Here is a 19,134-nt window from a genome sequence, read left to right on the forward strand (position 1 = left end):
CAAACAGCAGTGGAAATCTTCCAACACCTCACATGTATCAGTGCTAAGGGAGGGAACAGTAAATCAAACATGTATGAAAACCTGCCAGAAATTGATTCCTAAAATACCATCTGGTGATAATATCACATGATTTACTCAGTTTTCGAAAAGTAATCCATTAGAACAAAAGGAATATCCCTAAAGTCATGTATGTATTCTGTACACTGCATGTTAAAGCAATATAGATCTACAAATCGCTGTCGGCTTAACCAAACAAACCATAAAACACTATGTTATGGTTTGCAATGTTATCAAGGGTGCAGTATATGGGCCAAACTCAGGTTCATGTGCAGTGTAATGTTTGTTTGCAAAGCTCTTATTAGCAGTTAATTTACAACTTGTATTACCCACAAAGCAGAGGGCTGTTACCCTCTGAAAGCCCCCTTTAACTCATCTCAACCAAAAGCCTCTCTGATGTTTAGTTTTTATATTCCTTTTAGATTATTCATCAGAGGTCCTACTGTAGCATGCTACAACAGTTTACGCTGCACTGCAGAACGGCAGAAACATGGGGTCTTTTTAATCAAGTCTACAAGTCTGGCCTCTGGCTCCTCTCGACAAGCTGGGGGAGAGGGGGGGTTACTGAAGGCTTAGCCGGGATATCATGTCCCTGCCTTGGATCATCTCTGAGCATATGACGAGCTGGAGCATTATCGCCACAGACTCTCTTTATTCCTTCAGAGCTGGGGATTCTGGGTAAATTATACACTCTTTCTCAAAAAGAAATACAGCCACCAACAAAGAACTTGTGGACCACTATTTTTTTTTTTCTCTGAGCCTGGAACCGACAATATTATGCTCCATTAATTATAGGATTGATGTTTTGTTCAGAAAGCTACTACTGTATTGTGTGGTATGTCAGAATAAGAATGGTGTGTCAAAAGTATTTGGATCAGTAAGATAGAAGGTTGCTTATATCTAGCGACTCAGACGTCAAGTAAAAGCTTTAAGTGTAAATATGCAATAAGAACACATGAAGATAAACAAGGTCTGGAAACTTTCAAACAAATGAAAAATGTTCCTCTAAACGGGTGACTTATCTGTCCCATGAGGTCTACACACACAAACAACAGCTCTCTGCATCCTTTAAGACACTGAAAGACCTGACAATATGAACTTTTGTGAAACCTTCTGAACATAAAACAGCAAAGAACACAAACAACTGAGATTCAGTGCTTTAACGCCCCCCTCACTGAACAAAGACATTTTTAGGCCTTGAACGTAGGCTTCAGTTTCGCAAAGCAACAAAAGGAAAAAACAACTCGGCAAGTAGAAGAAAATCAAGCAAGTGAAATCAAAGCATTTTGGAAATTAAACCAAGTTTTTGAAATATATAATAAACCACAAACCGGAGAGACAGTGGGCTAACAAGGATCAGAATTCAAGTTTATTTTCATACTACAAAGGACCTGCTTATAGCATTTTGAGCTTAGTGTGTTCATTCAGGAAGTTTATCCCTGTAATAAGTTTAGGTTTTAACTCAGACATTGGTGAGGTTATCAAAGTACAGGTTTAAAAAAAACATTTAAAAGCTACAACTTGTGATCCAATAAATACATAAAAGGTATCCCTACCGTCAGAATTCAAACCCCTTCAACAGTAAAGAACTAAATCCATTTGTTTTTTAGATCCCCACTAGCTTCAGCCATAGACATTTCAAATGTTCATCACAACAACAATAGAAATAAGGTCAAGGGTAAAAACAAATAGATAAAATGCTCCAAAGAAAATATACAGGGCTAATGCTTAAAATATAACATTAAAACCAGGTTTAAGCACCCAACCTTCAATTACAGTCAGAAAAGAAACTGTGATGTCTATCACCTGATCTTTCAAAGTTGTTTCTTTCTATTTTTGTCATGATCCGTTGACAACCACTTGATTAGCAAATACAAATAACTAATACTCTAAAATATTTATGTTTCACTGAAATGTATTCATCCAGAAATCTACAGATTCGACCTTTTAAAATAAGGATACAGAAGCATTTCAGTGGTCCCTGATTACAACAGAGTTTTGCAGCTAGTGGTAGAGGTGGCAGTGCCAAATCAAACTCTGGTCAATGAATAAGAAATTGTACTGTATACTTTTCTATTGAAGAAAATGCTATACTGTGCTGTTATGCTGATTAAGGTAGTGCAAAGCAATCTACCACAAGTCAGCTTACCATTGCCCCTGTGACAGGGTATTTAGAAGAGTAGTGAACGGCAAGAAAGCTCTATTACATCCTCCTAGCATGTACTGCATAAATCACCGTAAATCCTCTTTCAAGCCTGTCTTTCGGAAATTACTGGAATGTTTGAGCAGAAAACACGGAGACGGCTGCACCAGTGAAATTCAGAACAGAGTTTAGGCAACAAACTGCAGAGTGATGCACACTTTGGCAAAAAAGCAACATCCTGTTTGCCACACCCAGAGTCAGAGAGCTGAAATTAAGCTGTATCCATGCAGCATGATCACTGGCTTACTGCTGATGACTTCATTTGAGAAGGAGAGAGACAACAAAAAATGAGTTTCAATATTTCAATTATAAAACATACATGTAGAAGAAGGACTGTCCGCAGTAAAATAAAAACAAGCCAGGTGTAAAAGCAGTATAATTTTAAGTTGACCATGTAGTTTTCAATAAATACATAATGCACATGCAAATGATTTAAAAGCCAAATACTTTACCAAATAAATGTAAAAATGAAGGATACTACGTGAAAGCTGTCGCATGCAAACCACAGAGCTTTTGATGTAGTCTCACACTGAGCTTCAAACTTTGTATGTTTGTATTGGCTCTCCATATTTGTATGAAATGCAGAGTGGTTATGACAAAAGGGTCAACATTGCTCTATCTCTAAAGCTATTGATAAACCAATCTATTCTTTAAGGATAGTTTTTTGTATTGAAATGTCACATTGTGGCATATCCAAATGTGAACTCCCAAGGTAGCCTCGCCATCTGTCTAGCTTTAGCACTGCTTTTGAAATTAGAGCTTTTTTTTTAATGCTGTCAAAATTATCGCGTTAACGGCGGTAATTAATTTTTTTAATTAATTGCATTAAAATATTTAACACATTTAACGCTGTGCAGAATGGCCCGCCCCATACGTCCCACCAGTGGCAGCGCCAGGGTTTGGCTGGGGTAGGCTACACCCATACCAAGAAATGGCATAGCCCCACCATGAAAAATGATGTTAAAGTAAGCTAAATAAAGTGCGCCAACTCGCGCCGAGAATTGCACAGACAGAAGTTAGTAAGATTGATTTCAGTAGCCACTTGTCTGGAAATACCGAAGACCAGAAACGGTTTTGAAAACGTTTGTCACGTAGTGATCGTCTTCTCAATAGAACATCTTTGATAATGTCTTCTGGCCAATCAGAATCAAGATAACGGCGTGGTGTTGTTGCAGGACGTGCCGACAGAGAATACTTTTGCTGTAGTACAGGGTAGCCTACAGGTAACACATAACTGGTACGCAGGTTATGTGCGTAATCTAAAATGCGTACCGTCACTTGTGTCACAAAGCGCATTTGCGTACCGACGTACTTGTGAAGCTTTTCCAGAAGGCGGTTAGATCACCGGACGACAGAGTCGGTCTCCGTGTGCACAGACAGGGCTGCTGTTAACGTCGGTCTGTACAAAGGAATTGTGCCAAAACTATGCCAACCGGCTGCCGAGGGAGACTCCCCCCCTTCACTGGAGAACTGCGCTAAAACAGCTGATCACAACGTTCACACTCTGTGGTCACGAAGTACTCCACTAGCCGCCCCCCCGTCGACTTTCCTGAAGTACTCCCCCGTTGATAGAAATCAACACGTAATGAATTAAGACCCCACGGTTTGATGATTGATAGGTGCTCTCTTTCATTTTGACACACATAATTTTTTTACAATAAACATGTTAAATAGATATATCCGCCTTCTTTCATTTATCTTTCCATTCCCACAACAATATACATAACGAAATGACATATTTTGGACATATGGACATATTCGAATGGTGATTAATCATGATTAATTAATTTTAAAGCTGTGATTAATCTGATTAAACATTTTAATCGTTTGACAGCCCTACTTTTTGTTGTTAAATGGTTAATAATAAAATACATTTTTGGAAAACAGATTAATCGAAGTTTAAAATACTGTTTACAGAAGATGCGAAAAGGTTGCTCTATAAATGCCCCAAATTAACCGCCATTCATTCACTTGTCTATGAAAAAATGGTTATTGATGTTTTTCGGCCTCCAAAAGACGAGACTGGCATTTGTAGGGGAGATTTAAAGGGCATTATACAACCCAGTCTCACGGGATTTTGTGTTATAGTCACGACATTTAATCTATTGATTCGTGTTCACCAACGCAATTTTCCCCTTTGTATTCGTGTCACACAGAACGATTTTAAACGCAATGTATTTCTATTGGTAGTAGGGGTGTAACGGTTCACAAACATTTCGGTTCGGTACGTACCTCGGTTTTTAGGTCACGGTTCGGTTCGCTACGTTTTCGGTACAGCAGAAAAAATTATCACAAAACATAAACTATTAGTTTTGGGTTTTTAATTATTATTAAACTGAATATTCACTCAAATAAATACAAAATATAATAAAATAAACATTAAGTTGCAGCATTTCGATGAACTGAAATAATGTATTTGAACTGCACTGTACTAGTACCTAAGCAGCCAGTTTGACATTAGGCTTGTCATTGTATTTTAACTTGTTGCTTGCCGAAAAGGCAGATCTGCTGGCACTAACAATGTCTCCTGCTGTGGAGAACACCCTCTCGCTAGGGACAGAGGTAGCAGATACAGCCAGATAGCACTTTGCTAACATGGCAACAGGATGTGTCCCAGCTGCCTTCAAACATGCCGTGGTCAAGCCACTACTTAAAAAGAAAAATCTTGACCCCTCCATTCTCGCAAATTTTAGGCCCATTTCCCAGCTACCTTTTTTATCAAAAGCCCTGGAGCGAGTAGTCTACGCCCAGCTGCAGTCTTTCTTAACCACGCATGGCATCCATGAAAAGTTTCAGTCTGGCTTTAAACCCATGCATAGTACTGAAACAGCCCTTTTAAGAGTTTTTAATGATCTGCTCCTAGCCACCGACTCAGGCAGCCCAGCTGTCTTGGTGCTGTTAGACCTGACCGCTGCCTTTGACACTGTGGACCATAGCATCCTGTTGTCACGGCTTGAACAGTCCGCAGGCATCACAGGCTCTGCCCTTGCATGGTTCAGGTCTTACCTGACAGACCGTAGCTTTTTAGTGCAGCTAGGTGCCTTCTCCTCTGCCAAAGCCCCTCTTACCTGTGGGGTCCCCCAAGGCTCAATTCTGGGCCCCATCCTCTTTTTACTGTACATACTGCCCCTAGGTTCAATCCTCACGAAACACAATATCCCCTTCCACTGCTACGCGGACGATGTACAGATCTATCTGCCTCTCAAAGCAAATGTCAACTCACTACAGCAGTTGATGGACTGCTTAACAGAGTTTAAATCCTGGCTGAGCAAAAACTTCCTCAACCTCAATGAGAGCAAGACCGAGGTAATCTTTTTTGGACCCCAACCTCTAGCTTCTCCGGTTGATATTCTGGGCTCCCTAAGTAAAAACATCCTCCCCTCTGTCTTGAACCTTGGAGTGACCTTTAATAGCACTTTTAAATTCGACAAGCAGGTCAGCACCGTAGTAAAATCCTGCTTTTTTAAAATAAGACTATTGGCCAAAACCAAGTCGTATTTATCTTTTAAAGACCTGGAAAGGGTTATTAACGCCTTTGTGACCTCAAGACTGGACTATTGTAACGCTTTGTATGTGGGTATGGACCAGGCATCAATTAAACGCCTGCAGCTAGTCCAAAACGCAGCTGCACGTCTCCTGACTGGCCACAAAAAGCGTGACCACATCACCCCAATTCTGGCCTCACTACACTGGCTTCCAGTCCGGTTCAGAATTGATTTTAAAATCCTTTTATTTGTATTTAAAGCACTAAATGGGTTGGCTCCGGCCTATATAGCTGAACTCCTCCATCGCTACACCCCAGCCAGAGCTTTAAGATCTGCTGACCAGCTGCTGCTGGTAGTACCTAAGACCAGGCTCAAAACCCGAGGGCACCGAGCCTTCGCAGCAGCTGGCCCCAGGCTCTGGAACACTCTTCCCCTCCATGTGAGGTCGGCCCAGACCCTAGGGGCTTTTAAATCCACACTGAAGACACACTACTTCTCTCTGGCCTTCTAGTTAGAGTGGGGTTACGACTCCTGACTGTTCCATGTGTTGTTTTTATCTGTTGTGATTTATTGTGATGTAATGTGTTTTTATGTGTTTAAATTACATGTACAGCACTTTGGCTCGACCACAATCGTTTTTAAATGTGCTCTACAAATAAAACTTGATTTGATTTGATTTGATATTTGGCGTTTGTAATAGCTTTGGCTCGGTCTGAACTTTTTGCGAGTGGTGGAGGCTTAAATGCTAGCGGGAGTTGGGTTTGCACTTCAGTCTTTTTTCTTTTGTTACCGGTGATATTCACGTTCGGTGATGCCTTTTCAAATGAGTGTGCAAGTTTGATGTATTGCCGCGTGTCATGTCAATTGCAGGTAAATGTTTAGTCTTCTCAAGCACCAACTATCAAATATCTCTCCTGATTGTTGGCACTTGACAATCACCTTCCCTGAATTTTACTCAGGTGTAACTAAAGTCTGCTTTAAGGGTTGTTTATATTTCACATAATTAATCAGAATCTGCAAAGTAACTCAAATAAATGTAGTGGAGTAAAAATACCAGGTTAACCTCTGAATTGTAGTGGAGTAGAATTACAAAGTAACAATGAGCTGTCATGTGGGTATATATTAATGCTGCGCATTATGGACACAAACGATTTTCACCTATTTATTAATTATATGTTTTACATTTGATAACACCATGTGTTTAATACTGGCAACTTCTAATTGTGGGAAAAACGAGAATAGAACATTTTGCGAAACACAATAGCCAGCATGTGTAGTTCTGGGGGGACGTTCGATTCCAGCTTTGGATAGTCTGGCGTGGTTTCGTTCCATTTCAAACAGCTGTTTGACGCTTGGCGTAACCTTGGCGCACTGCCACTCCAACATCCAATCCCAGAGCTTGAAGATTAATCACGGGGACAGTAGTCCTAAACGATAGCTGGTGATTATAGGTACTAGGTAGTGTAGTGTCTTCGGCCATCCTAAACTCAGAAATGTTTTTCGGATTTGATATGGCATTAACACCATATCCCTACATGCATTGCGGCTAAAACATCCAATCAGCGAGCTTAAACCATAGCTGAGGATCTTGGGTAATCAGTTCAGGCTGTGTATCGCAATGATGCTCGAAATGTCCCTTATAGGCCTACGTCTGTTTCCGGTTATTTTTATTTTGAAATTCAGTTCCTGACGGACGCCAAAAAAGCCTGAGATTATGGAATTAAACAAATAAATAAAAGCAAGGATAATTGTGTGTTATTGGTGAGTAAATAACAGTGTGTTATTTAGAAAAGAATAACAAATGAGAAGGAAAAAAATATTTTAAAAAATACATAAATAAATAAATGTCAGTATTCTGAGGCTCTGAGCCCCATTTATTTTCCTCACAGACGACAAAAAAAGTTCGACATTATGCGATTTAAAATAAAAACAATAATCGTGGCTTGATATTGAGTAAGAACATGTTTTTATGAACCCCACAGCTTCCGGTCTTCCAAGACCCAAACGGACAAAAAGACGTGCTGCAGGCACGAAACATACTACCAATAGAAATACATTTTAAAATCGTTCTGTGTGACACGAAAAAAAGCGGAAAATCGTGTTGGTGAACACGAATCAATAGATTAAATGTCGTGACTATAACACGAAATGCCGTGAGACTGGGTTGCATTATAATATGATGGATGGGCCGATTGAGATATGGCTGCAGATGCTGATAAGATAGCAGAACAGCAGAGCAGAGTCCTTACATTTTCTCAGATCAAACATGTGACTGAAAAGGTCTATGACAGGTGTCTCTGACAGCCCCGCGCTGCCTGTCCTCAATGTCACCTATCAGCACTATCTGATTAAAACTGGCCATCCACAGTCTCTCTTAGACCCAGGTATAAGACCTCGTTCTTTCTCTCCACGGACACCTGATCACACATGCATGCCAGCTCACACACACACTCATAAAAACAGACATGATTGCTGAGAGGGACAGTAGTGGGGGCATACAGTACCTTGTGTGTTGACTGGGTTGGTGGTGGGTGTGGGGATAGTAGTGGGAGCATCTAGATGAAAAGAGTAACAAATAAAGAACATGTATAAGAAATAAAGGAAGACAATTGTAAAGAAATAGACAAAAGTCATTGAAGATGAAAAACGATGTGACATGCAGAAGTTTTGGCTTCTCGGGTGAGATAATTTAAGACTGCTAGCACGACAAAGCTTTGAGCTAACACTAATGTCAGCATGCTACATGCTAACAATGTCAATGCTAACATGCTGATATTTGGCAGGTGTAATGTTTGTCTTTGCCACCATGTTAGCTTAATAAATTAGCATGGTAACATTTGCTAATCTGCACGAAAGTAAAGTAAAAGCTGAGGCTGATGGGAATGTCATTCGTTTTGCAGGTATTTGTAATGACCCATATATTGGACAAATTAAAAAAATATGACCTGATGGTGCCACTTAAGTAAAAGTCAGGGGATCACCAAGTTATTACAATTCATCCTGAGGGCAAGATAAATGTGTGAACCAATTTTCAACGCTATAAATTGAATAGTTGACAAGGTTTCTAGCTCAATACCAGAAATGTCTACCTCATGGTGGTGCTAGAGGGAGAGCATGGGGATCACCAAAGGTATTAGCCTTGATTCTCTGGAAACATCTGTGTGTGTTAAATGTCATAGCCAGCCGTTCAATAGTTGCGGTTGTTGGCATCCACCATCCTGCACACACTATACAGTAGCTTGGCTAACAACCCAATTAATACAAACACTCAGACTATATTGTGCTTAGGGTTTATTATATGTTATTATGAAGAGCTTTTTGTCATACATTTCTAATTAACTATGAGAACAAATATCTGGCAATTATGGAACGGTATTACTATTTTCCAGTCTCTCGCAATAATTAAGTCAAACTGCAAATTAAACCACTCTGGTGGTCTCCCGCTGCAGCACATCAGAGCCCCAAGCAGCATCCTCCGCCCCACACTGTACTGATTAGACCTGTTACTAAACCCCAAACAAAATAATCGGAAAGACAAAATGGAGGGCAATACAGGTATGCTACGGTACTAAGGAGGGCTGAAAGCTTTCTCATCAGGGGAATATATGCCTGGCTGTGGTGCAGGGGAAAGATAGCACGACCCCTTGCTGTGGGAGAGTCGCAGCAGGGGAATTGGCTGGCTGTCTCCATGCCTTTACTGTCTGCACTCCATCAAAAGACAGCAGTGGGGGACCACACACTCCCAAACTAATGATAAAACATCAAGGACAGCATAATGTTGCCGCTGGGGATGGAGTGTATGGCGGAGGTGGTGTTAATGGCGGTAGGGGGGTATCGGGGTATCAGGCAGAGATTCTCCTCTGACAGTATTTGAAGAGGGGGGGGGGTTAGATTTCTTTCCCTGTGACCAAAAGCAGTCTGATAGCTGAAATGTCAGTGTCTGGAAAAAAGGAAAATTGGCCATTCAGGAAAGAGGGTCTTCACAAAGGCCGGGATAGGATGTGGCACATATAATATCCAGGCGAACAAGAATTCTCCATGGGCAATTTCCAGCCCGAATGACTCTGGGCTCGGCATCATGAGGGCTGAAATATGAGTGTATTTTGGAGAAGCCATATTTTCAGGGAGCATTTGTATCAGAGAGAAATTTGATAAGAGAAAATGTAACCATAAAGTGAAACAATGTAGTAGAAATTGTTTATCTACGCCTGCTTAAACATGCCAACACGACAGCAGGGAAGATATTTGTTTTTGCTTTTGTCTATTTGTTGTCTCTTGCTTAAAAGTTTCACTTTAAATGGGGATTCTCAGAGGTTGTCTTCCAAAACAAAAATAAACATTTCTGTTTAAGAGATTGTTGTAGATTGCATTTATGAAAGAATAATCTACAAGCTGATGTGTTAATAGTCATTGCCCACTACGATGCACATTAGATGCTACAGTGTGATTCACAAGTACAGCTTCACAACAGCTTTCATGAGAACATGGAGACCCATTCATTCTGCTCATGTTATGTCAAAACTAAGGGTTTAAGTGTAAATCTGAAATAGTGAATATCAATGTTATCTTTTGTGATATTGTATACATTCTCATAAGCCATTGATTTTAAATGAATAATTTACATGTAAAGATTAGCTGAGTCAGTACTATTTATATAGCAAATGTACTGTAAGCACTCAATGTATTGTAAAGTAGTGCTTCAGTTTAATGTTTGATAGATGAGAATGCACATCCTACTGTTCTGATTGCACAAAAAAGTGAAATATATAAATAAATGATATATTATCAAACCGATAAATATATAATCCAGTTTCTCTAAAATAAGATTTAAGAACAGCAATTTATCGCAACATATTAAATTGTAACCACTGAATCTTGATAGTGGTGTTATTGTAAAATTAAATAAACAGCCCTTATAAAAACCCAGATCAATCTCTAATTTCAAGTGCTTTGGGATCTCTGACTTCACGTTCATGGAAGGTTTATGGGACGAAAAGTCAACTGTGGGCTAAACTGTGGTAGTAAAAGCACAATGCTCTCCCGCCAACAGGCAGCATATGAGTTATCGCACATAGTCACCTCTGAGAGAGACAGGCCTCTCTCCGGTCAGCTCTCTCCCACACCACACACCAGCCGGGGGGGGGAACAATTCACAGCCTGATGCAGACACACCCACGTGGAAAACAGCATGACAAGCCTCTTTCTCAGCCTTTCGACCGGCCACATACAATACACACACCACAAAAGGACCTGATTTGATGTGGATTTACATCGGCTGCCCACCTGTCCGGGCTGTCAGACAGTGAAAGGTCATTAGTCCTTTTGAAATAGGAAGAGCCTGAAGGACTAGCAGCAGTGGAGGTTGGCAGAAAGCTGAAGGAGAATTGATGGACGATTCAGCTTGGCTCTATCAATAATGGTCACAAGCATATTTATCAAGAACAAAAACAACTTATTAAAATAAAGGTATCTGTGGCGTGCAGTTGGTTAGACAAAATGCTTTCTGTTGACAGGAGTGTGATAGTTTTAGCAGGAGCAAGACAAACAGTAAAAAAGCTAGATAAGAGAAGAAATGTGTTACTTTGTAATTATTAGTTGGTTGGGTAGCAGTGTTGAACGGTTTGAAGTCATGAGAAATAGTACAAGTTTCTATTGCTGACCAAATTATCCTGCACAAACGCACACTAATTAAACTACTGTAGCAGGCATGATTAGTCTGGGGCTACAAACCCTCACATGGACCACAACATGATTTTGTCTGGCATTAAATCCTCCAGAAAAGAGGAGTGGGAGTCGCAGACATAATTATACATGGTTATGAGCACCTTTTACCAATCTCCTGTGTCTCATTACAGCGAGCTGAAGTCATCGCGTTCGTACACCAGAGAAAACGTGTTTAATGGACATTTTTAAATATGTGTATAGGAAGTTACTAATTGAAGATGTCATAGCCAAAGGCACAAACACTTAAAGCAAATATAATGTAGGTAGAATGAATAGTTGGTGTTTAATTCTTAACCAGATAACATACTGTATGCCTCCCATTGTTTTTCATTATTGTATGCAAGTGTTAGGGGCACACCATGAATCAAGTTATGCATTAATTTAACAGCAGTAGCCACATCATTCATGCTCTCAAATGCCCATAGGCAATTTGTTAAAAACTATTAAATATTATATTATAATTTAAATGATTTGTGATAGTAACACAAAATTAATTTATAAAAACACCATGTTCAATCTCAGTTTCAAAATAATCTTTACACAACAATTGCGATTTAAGTCTTTAAGAGATGGCTATTAAGTCTGCCTTGAGTGAGCTATTTTTCGGCATATGCCGTCCTTTTGTTTGGAAGTGATTATTATGGGTCCATTGGGAACAAGCAGATGCCATCATCTGCCTGGCAAAGCACAATGATGAATAACCATGTGGTGGCAGAGAGTCACAGGAACCCTATGTCACAGGCACAAAGTCACACATGTCAGCTGGTGTAATAAACACATAAACATCAGACATATGACAGTGTGAAAATATATTCATGCGTTTGACTTTTTCCATGAAATAGAAAAAAATGTGGCTATGAAAATTCTGGACTCCAGGGATAGTTTTAATGCCTTTCCACTAAATCTTAGGAGGCACGTTTTTGTAAGTCTTCAAGTGTAGAAATGCAGTCCTAGGTAACTCTTACAGAGTAAAATAAAAACTGCATTAGTCCTGCAACAACACTCCCTTCCTTATTTTTCTTCTGACATGTTTTCAGACACCTCTGCTTTCAACCATGCCCCTCCGTTTAAATTAGATTTACTGCCTGTGAAATTGAATTAAGGTTTAGACTATTATGAATGCATTCATTTCCACAAGTAAAGATGTTTCAGTAACTGCCATACATTTGCCTGTCAAACAAAAATAAAATGTTAATTTATTTTCTTCCAACAGTTCAGGTTTGTTGCATGGGATCACATAAATGAGAACAATGAGCTGTTAGCCAGCTTAATCAATCCTTGCTGATTGGGGAACATGCAAAATAGAAACAATTATTGTTGTATTTGTAATAATGACTAATTCAATATTTAATTTAGACGTGTAAAAACACTGAATAACACTGCTTTGAGTAATTACAAGTGGATGATGTGTTTTTGACAAACACATTTTTGAGCACCTTGGAGTTGCCATGATTGAAAAGACTATTAGAGATAAACACTATTTTTTTTAAATGACTTGTCTTGACTTTATTTTACATGAGGCTTGGCAAGTAACAAATACTTTGAAGTAAAACAATTTGTAGCATAGAAATGTATTTTTTTCATATTACTTGACAGTCTTTACAGCAGATTCACCCTTCCTGGTTTTGGTATGGTCACTGTCAAACAATGTTCTTGGCACACAAGCAGAGACAAATTGATACTTGGGAGCAAAATACAAAATATTCTTCTAAACAGCAGGGAGCAAGCGCTTCAAGGAGAGTATTCTGCTCCACAACAATGGCTGCACCTGCTGCAATTTATTTCCCCCTACTTCTCATCACCCCTGCCAGCCACCAAAAACAGGAAATTAAGGTCCAAGGAGTGTGTACTTCACTGACGTCACTGATGATTTCAAAACTTCAAACAGTCCCCCCCTGCTGTTCCCCCCTGGGGATTGAAGTGAAAAGATGCCTGTTGCATCTTTAAACAGTCAGGTTTACTTTCAAAAAAGTTATACATATTTCAGATTATGTGATTGCAGTCGAAGTGATTACACTCACTTTTTAGTTGTGTTGTGCGTTAAATTAATGTTGTTTAAAGCAGCGGTTTTCAAAGTGTGAGGCGCGCCTCCCTGGGGGGGCGCCAGAGAGCTTCAGGGGAGGCGCAGCGGGAGAAAAAAAATAACGAGAAAAAGACGTGTAAAGTGTCACTTTCACACTTTTAGCTGTCTGTGGAGACCGAGTTCCCCCACCTCGCCAAAAAGGCTGTAAAAGTGCTCATTCCATTCACCTCCACCCAGGGGCAGACTGGCCATCTGTGTGTTCTGGAGAATCACAGAACGGCCGGCTCGGTTCGCTGACGGCCGGCACAGCCCTTTATTTTTTATGTTTTTAAACGGCATCATTTAAGTTGCGCTGACAGGCGACAGAAGTCCGTTCAGCGGGCCGTTTCCACACAGCGAGGCGTGTTGCCGGGAGCAACACACTGAGCATATAAGGATTTATCCACGATGTTGAAAATGTAAAAAAAAAAAGGTTTAAAAAAGTTATTGTTTAATGTTTTAAGGAGGTGACGCTACTCAGCCAATCAAATCGGTGTAGTCAGTGAGTCAGCACGATAGATTCAAACACACACAGAGACGAGACAAGAAGAGAGAAACAGCAGTGAGTCATTTAAATGACATGCTCAAAAAAGAGAAAGGTAGACAGCGAAAACAGAGCATTTAATTAAATGTTCTCTTACTGGACCTCTTTGAAATGCAATTGAATACCCCTGCATTATAGCAACAATAATTTACAATAATTGGGAGGGGGGCCACGGCTGTTCTCTAAGAGGAGGCTCACCTTCCCACACTTTGAAAACCCCTGGTTTAAAGGATTCTGATGTGTTGAACACAAACAAGGAAATCACAACAAAGACATGCTGTGTCATGAGTCATGACTGACAGTCATGTTAGAGTAAAACAAGAAATAAGATAAGTGAGGAGACATTCATAGTAGTCGCTGCATTTGAGGTTCAAACTGAGGGGAATATACTGTCTGCTGCATTTAAAGTCAAGTCCTGGGGGAGATGGTCCCTTTATTGCCCTTTACTGGTTGGCTGCAGAACACATTGGAATTCTACCCACCTCGATTATGTCAACAGAACCAAACCACATTTTTACGGCAGACATCTAGTGTTCAATTTTTTATATGAGACCAAATAGTCAAACGCATTTGTGTTGCTATGTTCAGGAATGGTTTGAGATTTGGGTCCTTTCTTGCCAAGAGTTACATGAGAAGATTGACACTGCTCTCATGTCTGGACTTGAAATATAAAGCTGCAGCCAGCAGGCAAAAGTGGCTTAGCTTAGCATAAAGTGTAAAAAACCATTGGGAAACATCTAGCATGACACCTCTAAAAAACACATTTATAAATATGTTGTTTGTTTAATGGTTTCTTGGGCACAAATTGGTTCTGCTGAATGACAGCATACAATATGACAATATCAGCATACAAAATCAAATCTGCTGGGTTTTAACATGCTGTCAAAAGTTAAAATCCACTTTATCCATGACTTTGTATTGTATACGGTTCAAACTCATCAAACATTAAAAGTAAAGCAGCAGCTCAAATCTTCAACGTACATTTGGAGCTCTCTGGATTTGTCAACAGCACCTACTGTGACTTCAAGCTTCCTGTTCCTCTCAATAATGCCTTGCATCTTATTACATTTCAAATGTGATTCTGTTTGTTGCACAAACGCTGTAGTAAATCCTGATAGTGTAGTTCCAATGCAATCCCTCGACTGCCAAAGCTACTGTAGGCAGTTAGGTATATAAACCTTTCTATATCAGCAATACAGATTGAATCCTAGTGTAAAAGAGTGATGATGGCATTTAGACATCAAGTGCGATAAAGCTTAACACATACCATATACGTAGAGGATGTAGTCATCGTAGGCCTCTCCCACAGCATTGGACGCCACGCAGCGATAGGTGCCGTTGTAAGACTTGTTGAGGTTTTCGATGTACAGATCAGAGCCGGTGACCACAGCATGAGGCGGCACATCGTCGTCTACTCTCAGCCAGTTGATCTGATGGGGACTGGAGAGCACAAATACCACAGACATCACTCAGACGCTGTCAATCCATGCTAGAAAACGGCAATAAAGGTCAAATCTGAGATATGCTAAGAAGAAGGCCATCGACGGGCCCTGTTTAATGATGTATTTGAAACAGCATGCATACAACTGCTAACATTTAAATGGCTCAAGGAAATGTGAAGGTTAAGGTCCATAACCAGACTTGCAGAAAGGACAAGAGTTTTTCTTGAAGTGTTGAGGTGCGTCCATCTGGGTGAACACTCACTGTGGTTTTCCTTCAGCAATACATGTCAAATCTAGATTATCACCCTCTCTGGTTAAGCCGTCAGGATATGACACCACAATCTTCACTTCTGGTTTATCTGAAAATAAAAGATGAGCATTCACAATACTCAATTAGTATCAAGTTATAAAACCGGCTTTTCCTGCAATACAGTCAAAGCTAAAGTTACCAGCCGAAGGTACACACAAAGGATGATGAAATGATTATCCTACATGCTCAGTAGACATCCAATGAGTATACAGTAACTGTTTTCTCTCTTCTTATCAATGCTAGCCAAAGATGACCAAAATGTCAAGACGTTTCAGTCAAGCTTTTTCTTTTTCTATGAAAGGTCAGACGAAACAGTGGTCTGTCTGAAAATAAATTAATATTCTACAAAGACTACAAAAGGGTACCATAACCTTTCTTTGATGTTTAACAATGTAAGGCTGCCTGTATTAACTATCCAATCGATTCACCATTTAAAGAATACATAAACATCATCTGACACCTGAGCAAAAGTGTGTATCCCTCGTGGTGACTGTATCGTGGGCTAAGGTATTTGTGGCCATATTCACGATTCCAGGTGAATACTTTTCATATTTACTTTAAATGAAGCTTAAGAAATTATTTATTTGAAAAACATGTGTTTGTCTTCAAGAAAAACTTAAACTGTCTTAGCCCCCTGACTTAAAGATGAACTTCAAAGGAGATCTTTTTTGATAATCACAAAACAGATCATCACATTCTTGTTCCCGTATTAATAAAAAATGCAATTTTCTGCTGGAAACAAGTTCATAGCTATTACGTTTTTCGTCTTTAAAAGCTAAATATTTTTGACTGTCTAAGCAGCATAAAGGTGCTAATAACCGTCAAAGGATGTTGAAGTTATGTTAACTGTGTCGCCCAAGTTTTCCTAATTTGACTGCAGAAAGTTATACATTTCTGTAAATGTTTTAATAATTGTATAAGTATTTAACCTAATTCTGTTTATTATTGCTAGTGATTGGCACCTATTTGAATGTTTGTAGTAGGCTTTTGAGCCCTGACAATAAGTACTTTATCCCCCAAACAGCCCATAGAAAGATAGAGAAAGTATGTAGTCTATGGGGCCTACACTGTAGGTGTTTTGGGCTTGAAAACACATTTAGGTCACTCACATAGCACTTCCAAATGTCGTTGAGCCAGGAGGTCCTTTACAGCTGGATGGTCAATGATGCAGTCCACTGGCACTCCATCATCCTCTTTTGTGACAGAAAATCTCACCCGGCTGGTGACAGTAAACATCCTGTCATACGTCTCCTCAACTGTTGTCTCACCTAGAGAAATGAGCACAAGATGGGGAAAAAAGTTAATGGCTTAACAGCTCAAAAACAAATATCAGATCCTGCAGCTGCACAAACTCGCAGTGACCATAATGAGCAAATACTCATAGCTATTAAGAGCACATGACCTGTCAAAGTGGAGTGTTTTCAGATGGCATTTACATTTAATTTATGATTCAGTAATGCAGCGCCCGAACGATACTTTAGGATTCTGACTGGCCCAAGGCCTGTGATTTTGATGAGAGCAGTGAGGAGTGGCTGGGTCATATAAGCCTGATAATGAATGCCTCTGCAGCTCGAGGGTTGAGCATTGTTGGGGCTAACCCTGCAGTAATCTGCTGCCCACTAGGCCTCAGGCTGTCAGAGGGGCATTCATTTAGAGAGCATTACAATGCCACAGGGGCATCACATTAGCTGCAGTGCTGAGTGTGATGGTTTACTCGCACTTAATGAAGTGAGGAAATAATTACAGCCCCACTCTGACCTGCAGCACACTTCCATTTCAGCCTTGTCACAAGGGAGCCTGGCTGGACTCAGAGAGGGCAGAGCACTGTTGTTCCACGGTTGATGATCACCAATACACACATATGTGGCCTCTTGATGCATATTAACCCGGTGTAACATAAGCCCAGCCACCCAAGACCAGCCTCTATAAAATGTAAAGTACTAGCATTACATACTGCCAACTGTGGTGAGAAAACAGGCTGTTTGAAGAGCACTCTGACTGTTAGAGGAGAGAAAGCAACATTATCATTACTAGAGGAGTACTTGGAGAGTGCAGACCTCCATCAAGGCCGTTTCTAGTGGAAAAATAATTATTATTTCACCCATTTCACCTCATCCACTAACTTTCATAAAAAGTAATTTTTCTGTAATCAGGAAACAGCGGTAATATACATTCTGACAGTGATTGTAATACATGAAAACGAATGGCAACTGACTGGCAAACAGTACATTTATAAACAGGGGTGCACATAACTTTTTTGCCCTGGTTCTCAAAGGAGCACCTGGAGATGTTGCTTGGTGCTCATCCTTAAAATGAAATAAACCGTAACTTTGGAGGGGGTCTTGACTTTATTTGCCAGACACACGGCACTAAACACACATGCAGAGGTGAACACAGAACACACATGCAGAGGTGAACACAAGACAACATTAGCACGACCAGTAATCCTACAAGCATCACTACCCTCCTGACTGTTCTCCTCACTGTCTTCCTCTCTGTCAGACATGGTAGCTGATGATGTAGGCCTACTTTCTCTCTGGTTGAGTCTGCGATTAGCTGCTTGCATCCACAAGTCAACAGCTGGGTTTGGGTCGAAAGTCTCTGTTGTCATCTTAGACAAGTGGATGTAATCAAATAAGTATGTGAACATAACCAATAACCTACCATAGCCAATAACAAATGAATGTAACTTATTTTATTTGTGTTGTTCATTCATATCTTATTTTACCTTAACATTTATTTATTTATGCATTTTTTTTTATCTTTCCAGTTTTAAAGGATATTTTTGGTTACTGTCCTATAGTATACATTGGAATGATTTCAAACCTGTTTATCCCAATAATTATAAAGGAGTGCCTTGAAAATGTGTGTTTACATAAATTGTGACCAAACCGTTTGAACTTAGACTAAAGTGAACTATCTAAACACTCTGAGTCCTTTACCTCACTGAGCTGTAGTTATCAGCCTCTCAGTCTGACTGGAGAGGACTCTCCCTCCACATCATTGTAGAAACATCTTCTTCTTATATCCGTTAGAGCAGCTAGCATCAGATTCTAATAACAACAGCGCCGGAACCGGTGCACCCTCCCTCGCTCCCCGCTCACTCGCACTTTGGCTGTGAGTGCCAGAAAAGACAACATCCCCCATTTTCATCACTTACAGCGCCCATCGTACAGGGCAAATGAAACGTGTAACCGGGGTGAAAAGGGTGTTAAATTTACTTAATTATGAATATTGTTACATCAAGGCCGAAAATTAGGATGAGCCCCAACGGTCAAAAATGTTTTTTTCCCTCCCAGAGCAGCGC

At 40.1% G+C, this 19,134-nt stretch overlaps 1 protein-coding gene across 3 annotated transcripts in view; it reads right to left on the reverse strand.

The window, feature by feature from the left end:
• Positions 1-19,134, reverse strand: part of cadm1b (cell adhesion molecule 1b) — a 150,256-nt gene that overhangs the window by 12,317 nt on the left and 118,805 nt on the right. For 2 of the 3 annotated variants that reach the window (XM_034197922.1, XM_034197921.1), the window contains exons 6-9: positions 16,937-17,095; positions 15,780-15,876; positions 15,343-15,515; positions 8,250-8,300 (exon numbers count right to left, since the gene is read on the reverse strand). In XM_034197922.1, coding sequence (XP_034053813.1) covers positions 8,250-8,300; positions 15,343-15,515; positions 15,780-15,876; positions 16,937-17,095 — 480 coding nt within the window. The remainder of the gene's footprint in view (positions 1-8,249; positions 8,301-15,342; positions 15,516-15,779; positions 15,877-16,936; positions 17,096-19,134) is intronic. The other variant, XM_034197923.1, reaches the window with a different exon arrangement.

Source organism: Gymnodraco acuticeps, unplaced genomic scaffold, assembly GCF_902827175.1.
Source record: "Gymnodraco acuticeps unplaced genomic scaffold, fGymAcu1.1, whole genome shotgun sequence".
NCBI lineage: Eukaryota > Metazoa > Chordata > Actinopteri > Perciformes > Bathydraconidae > Gymnodraco > Gymnodraco acuticeps.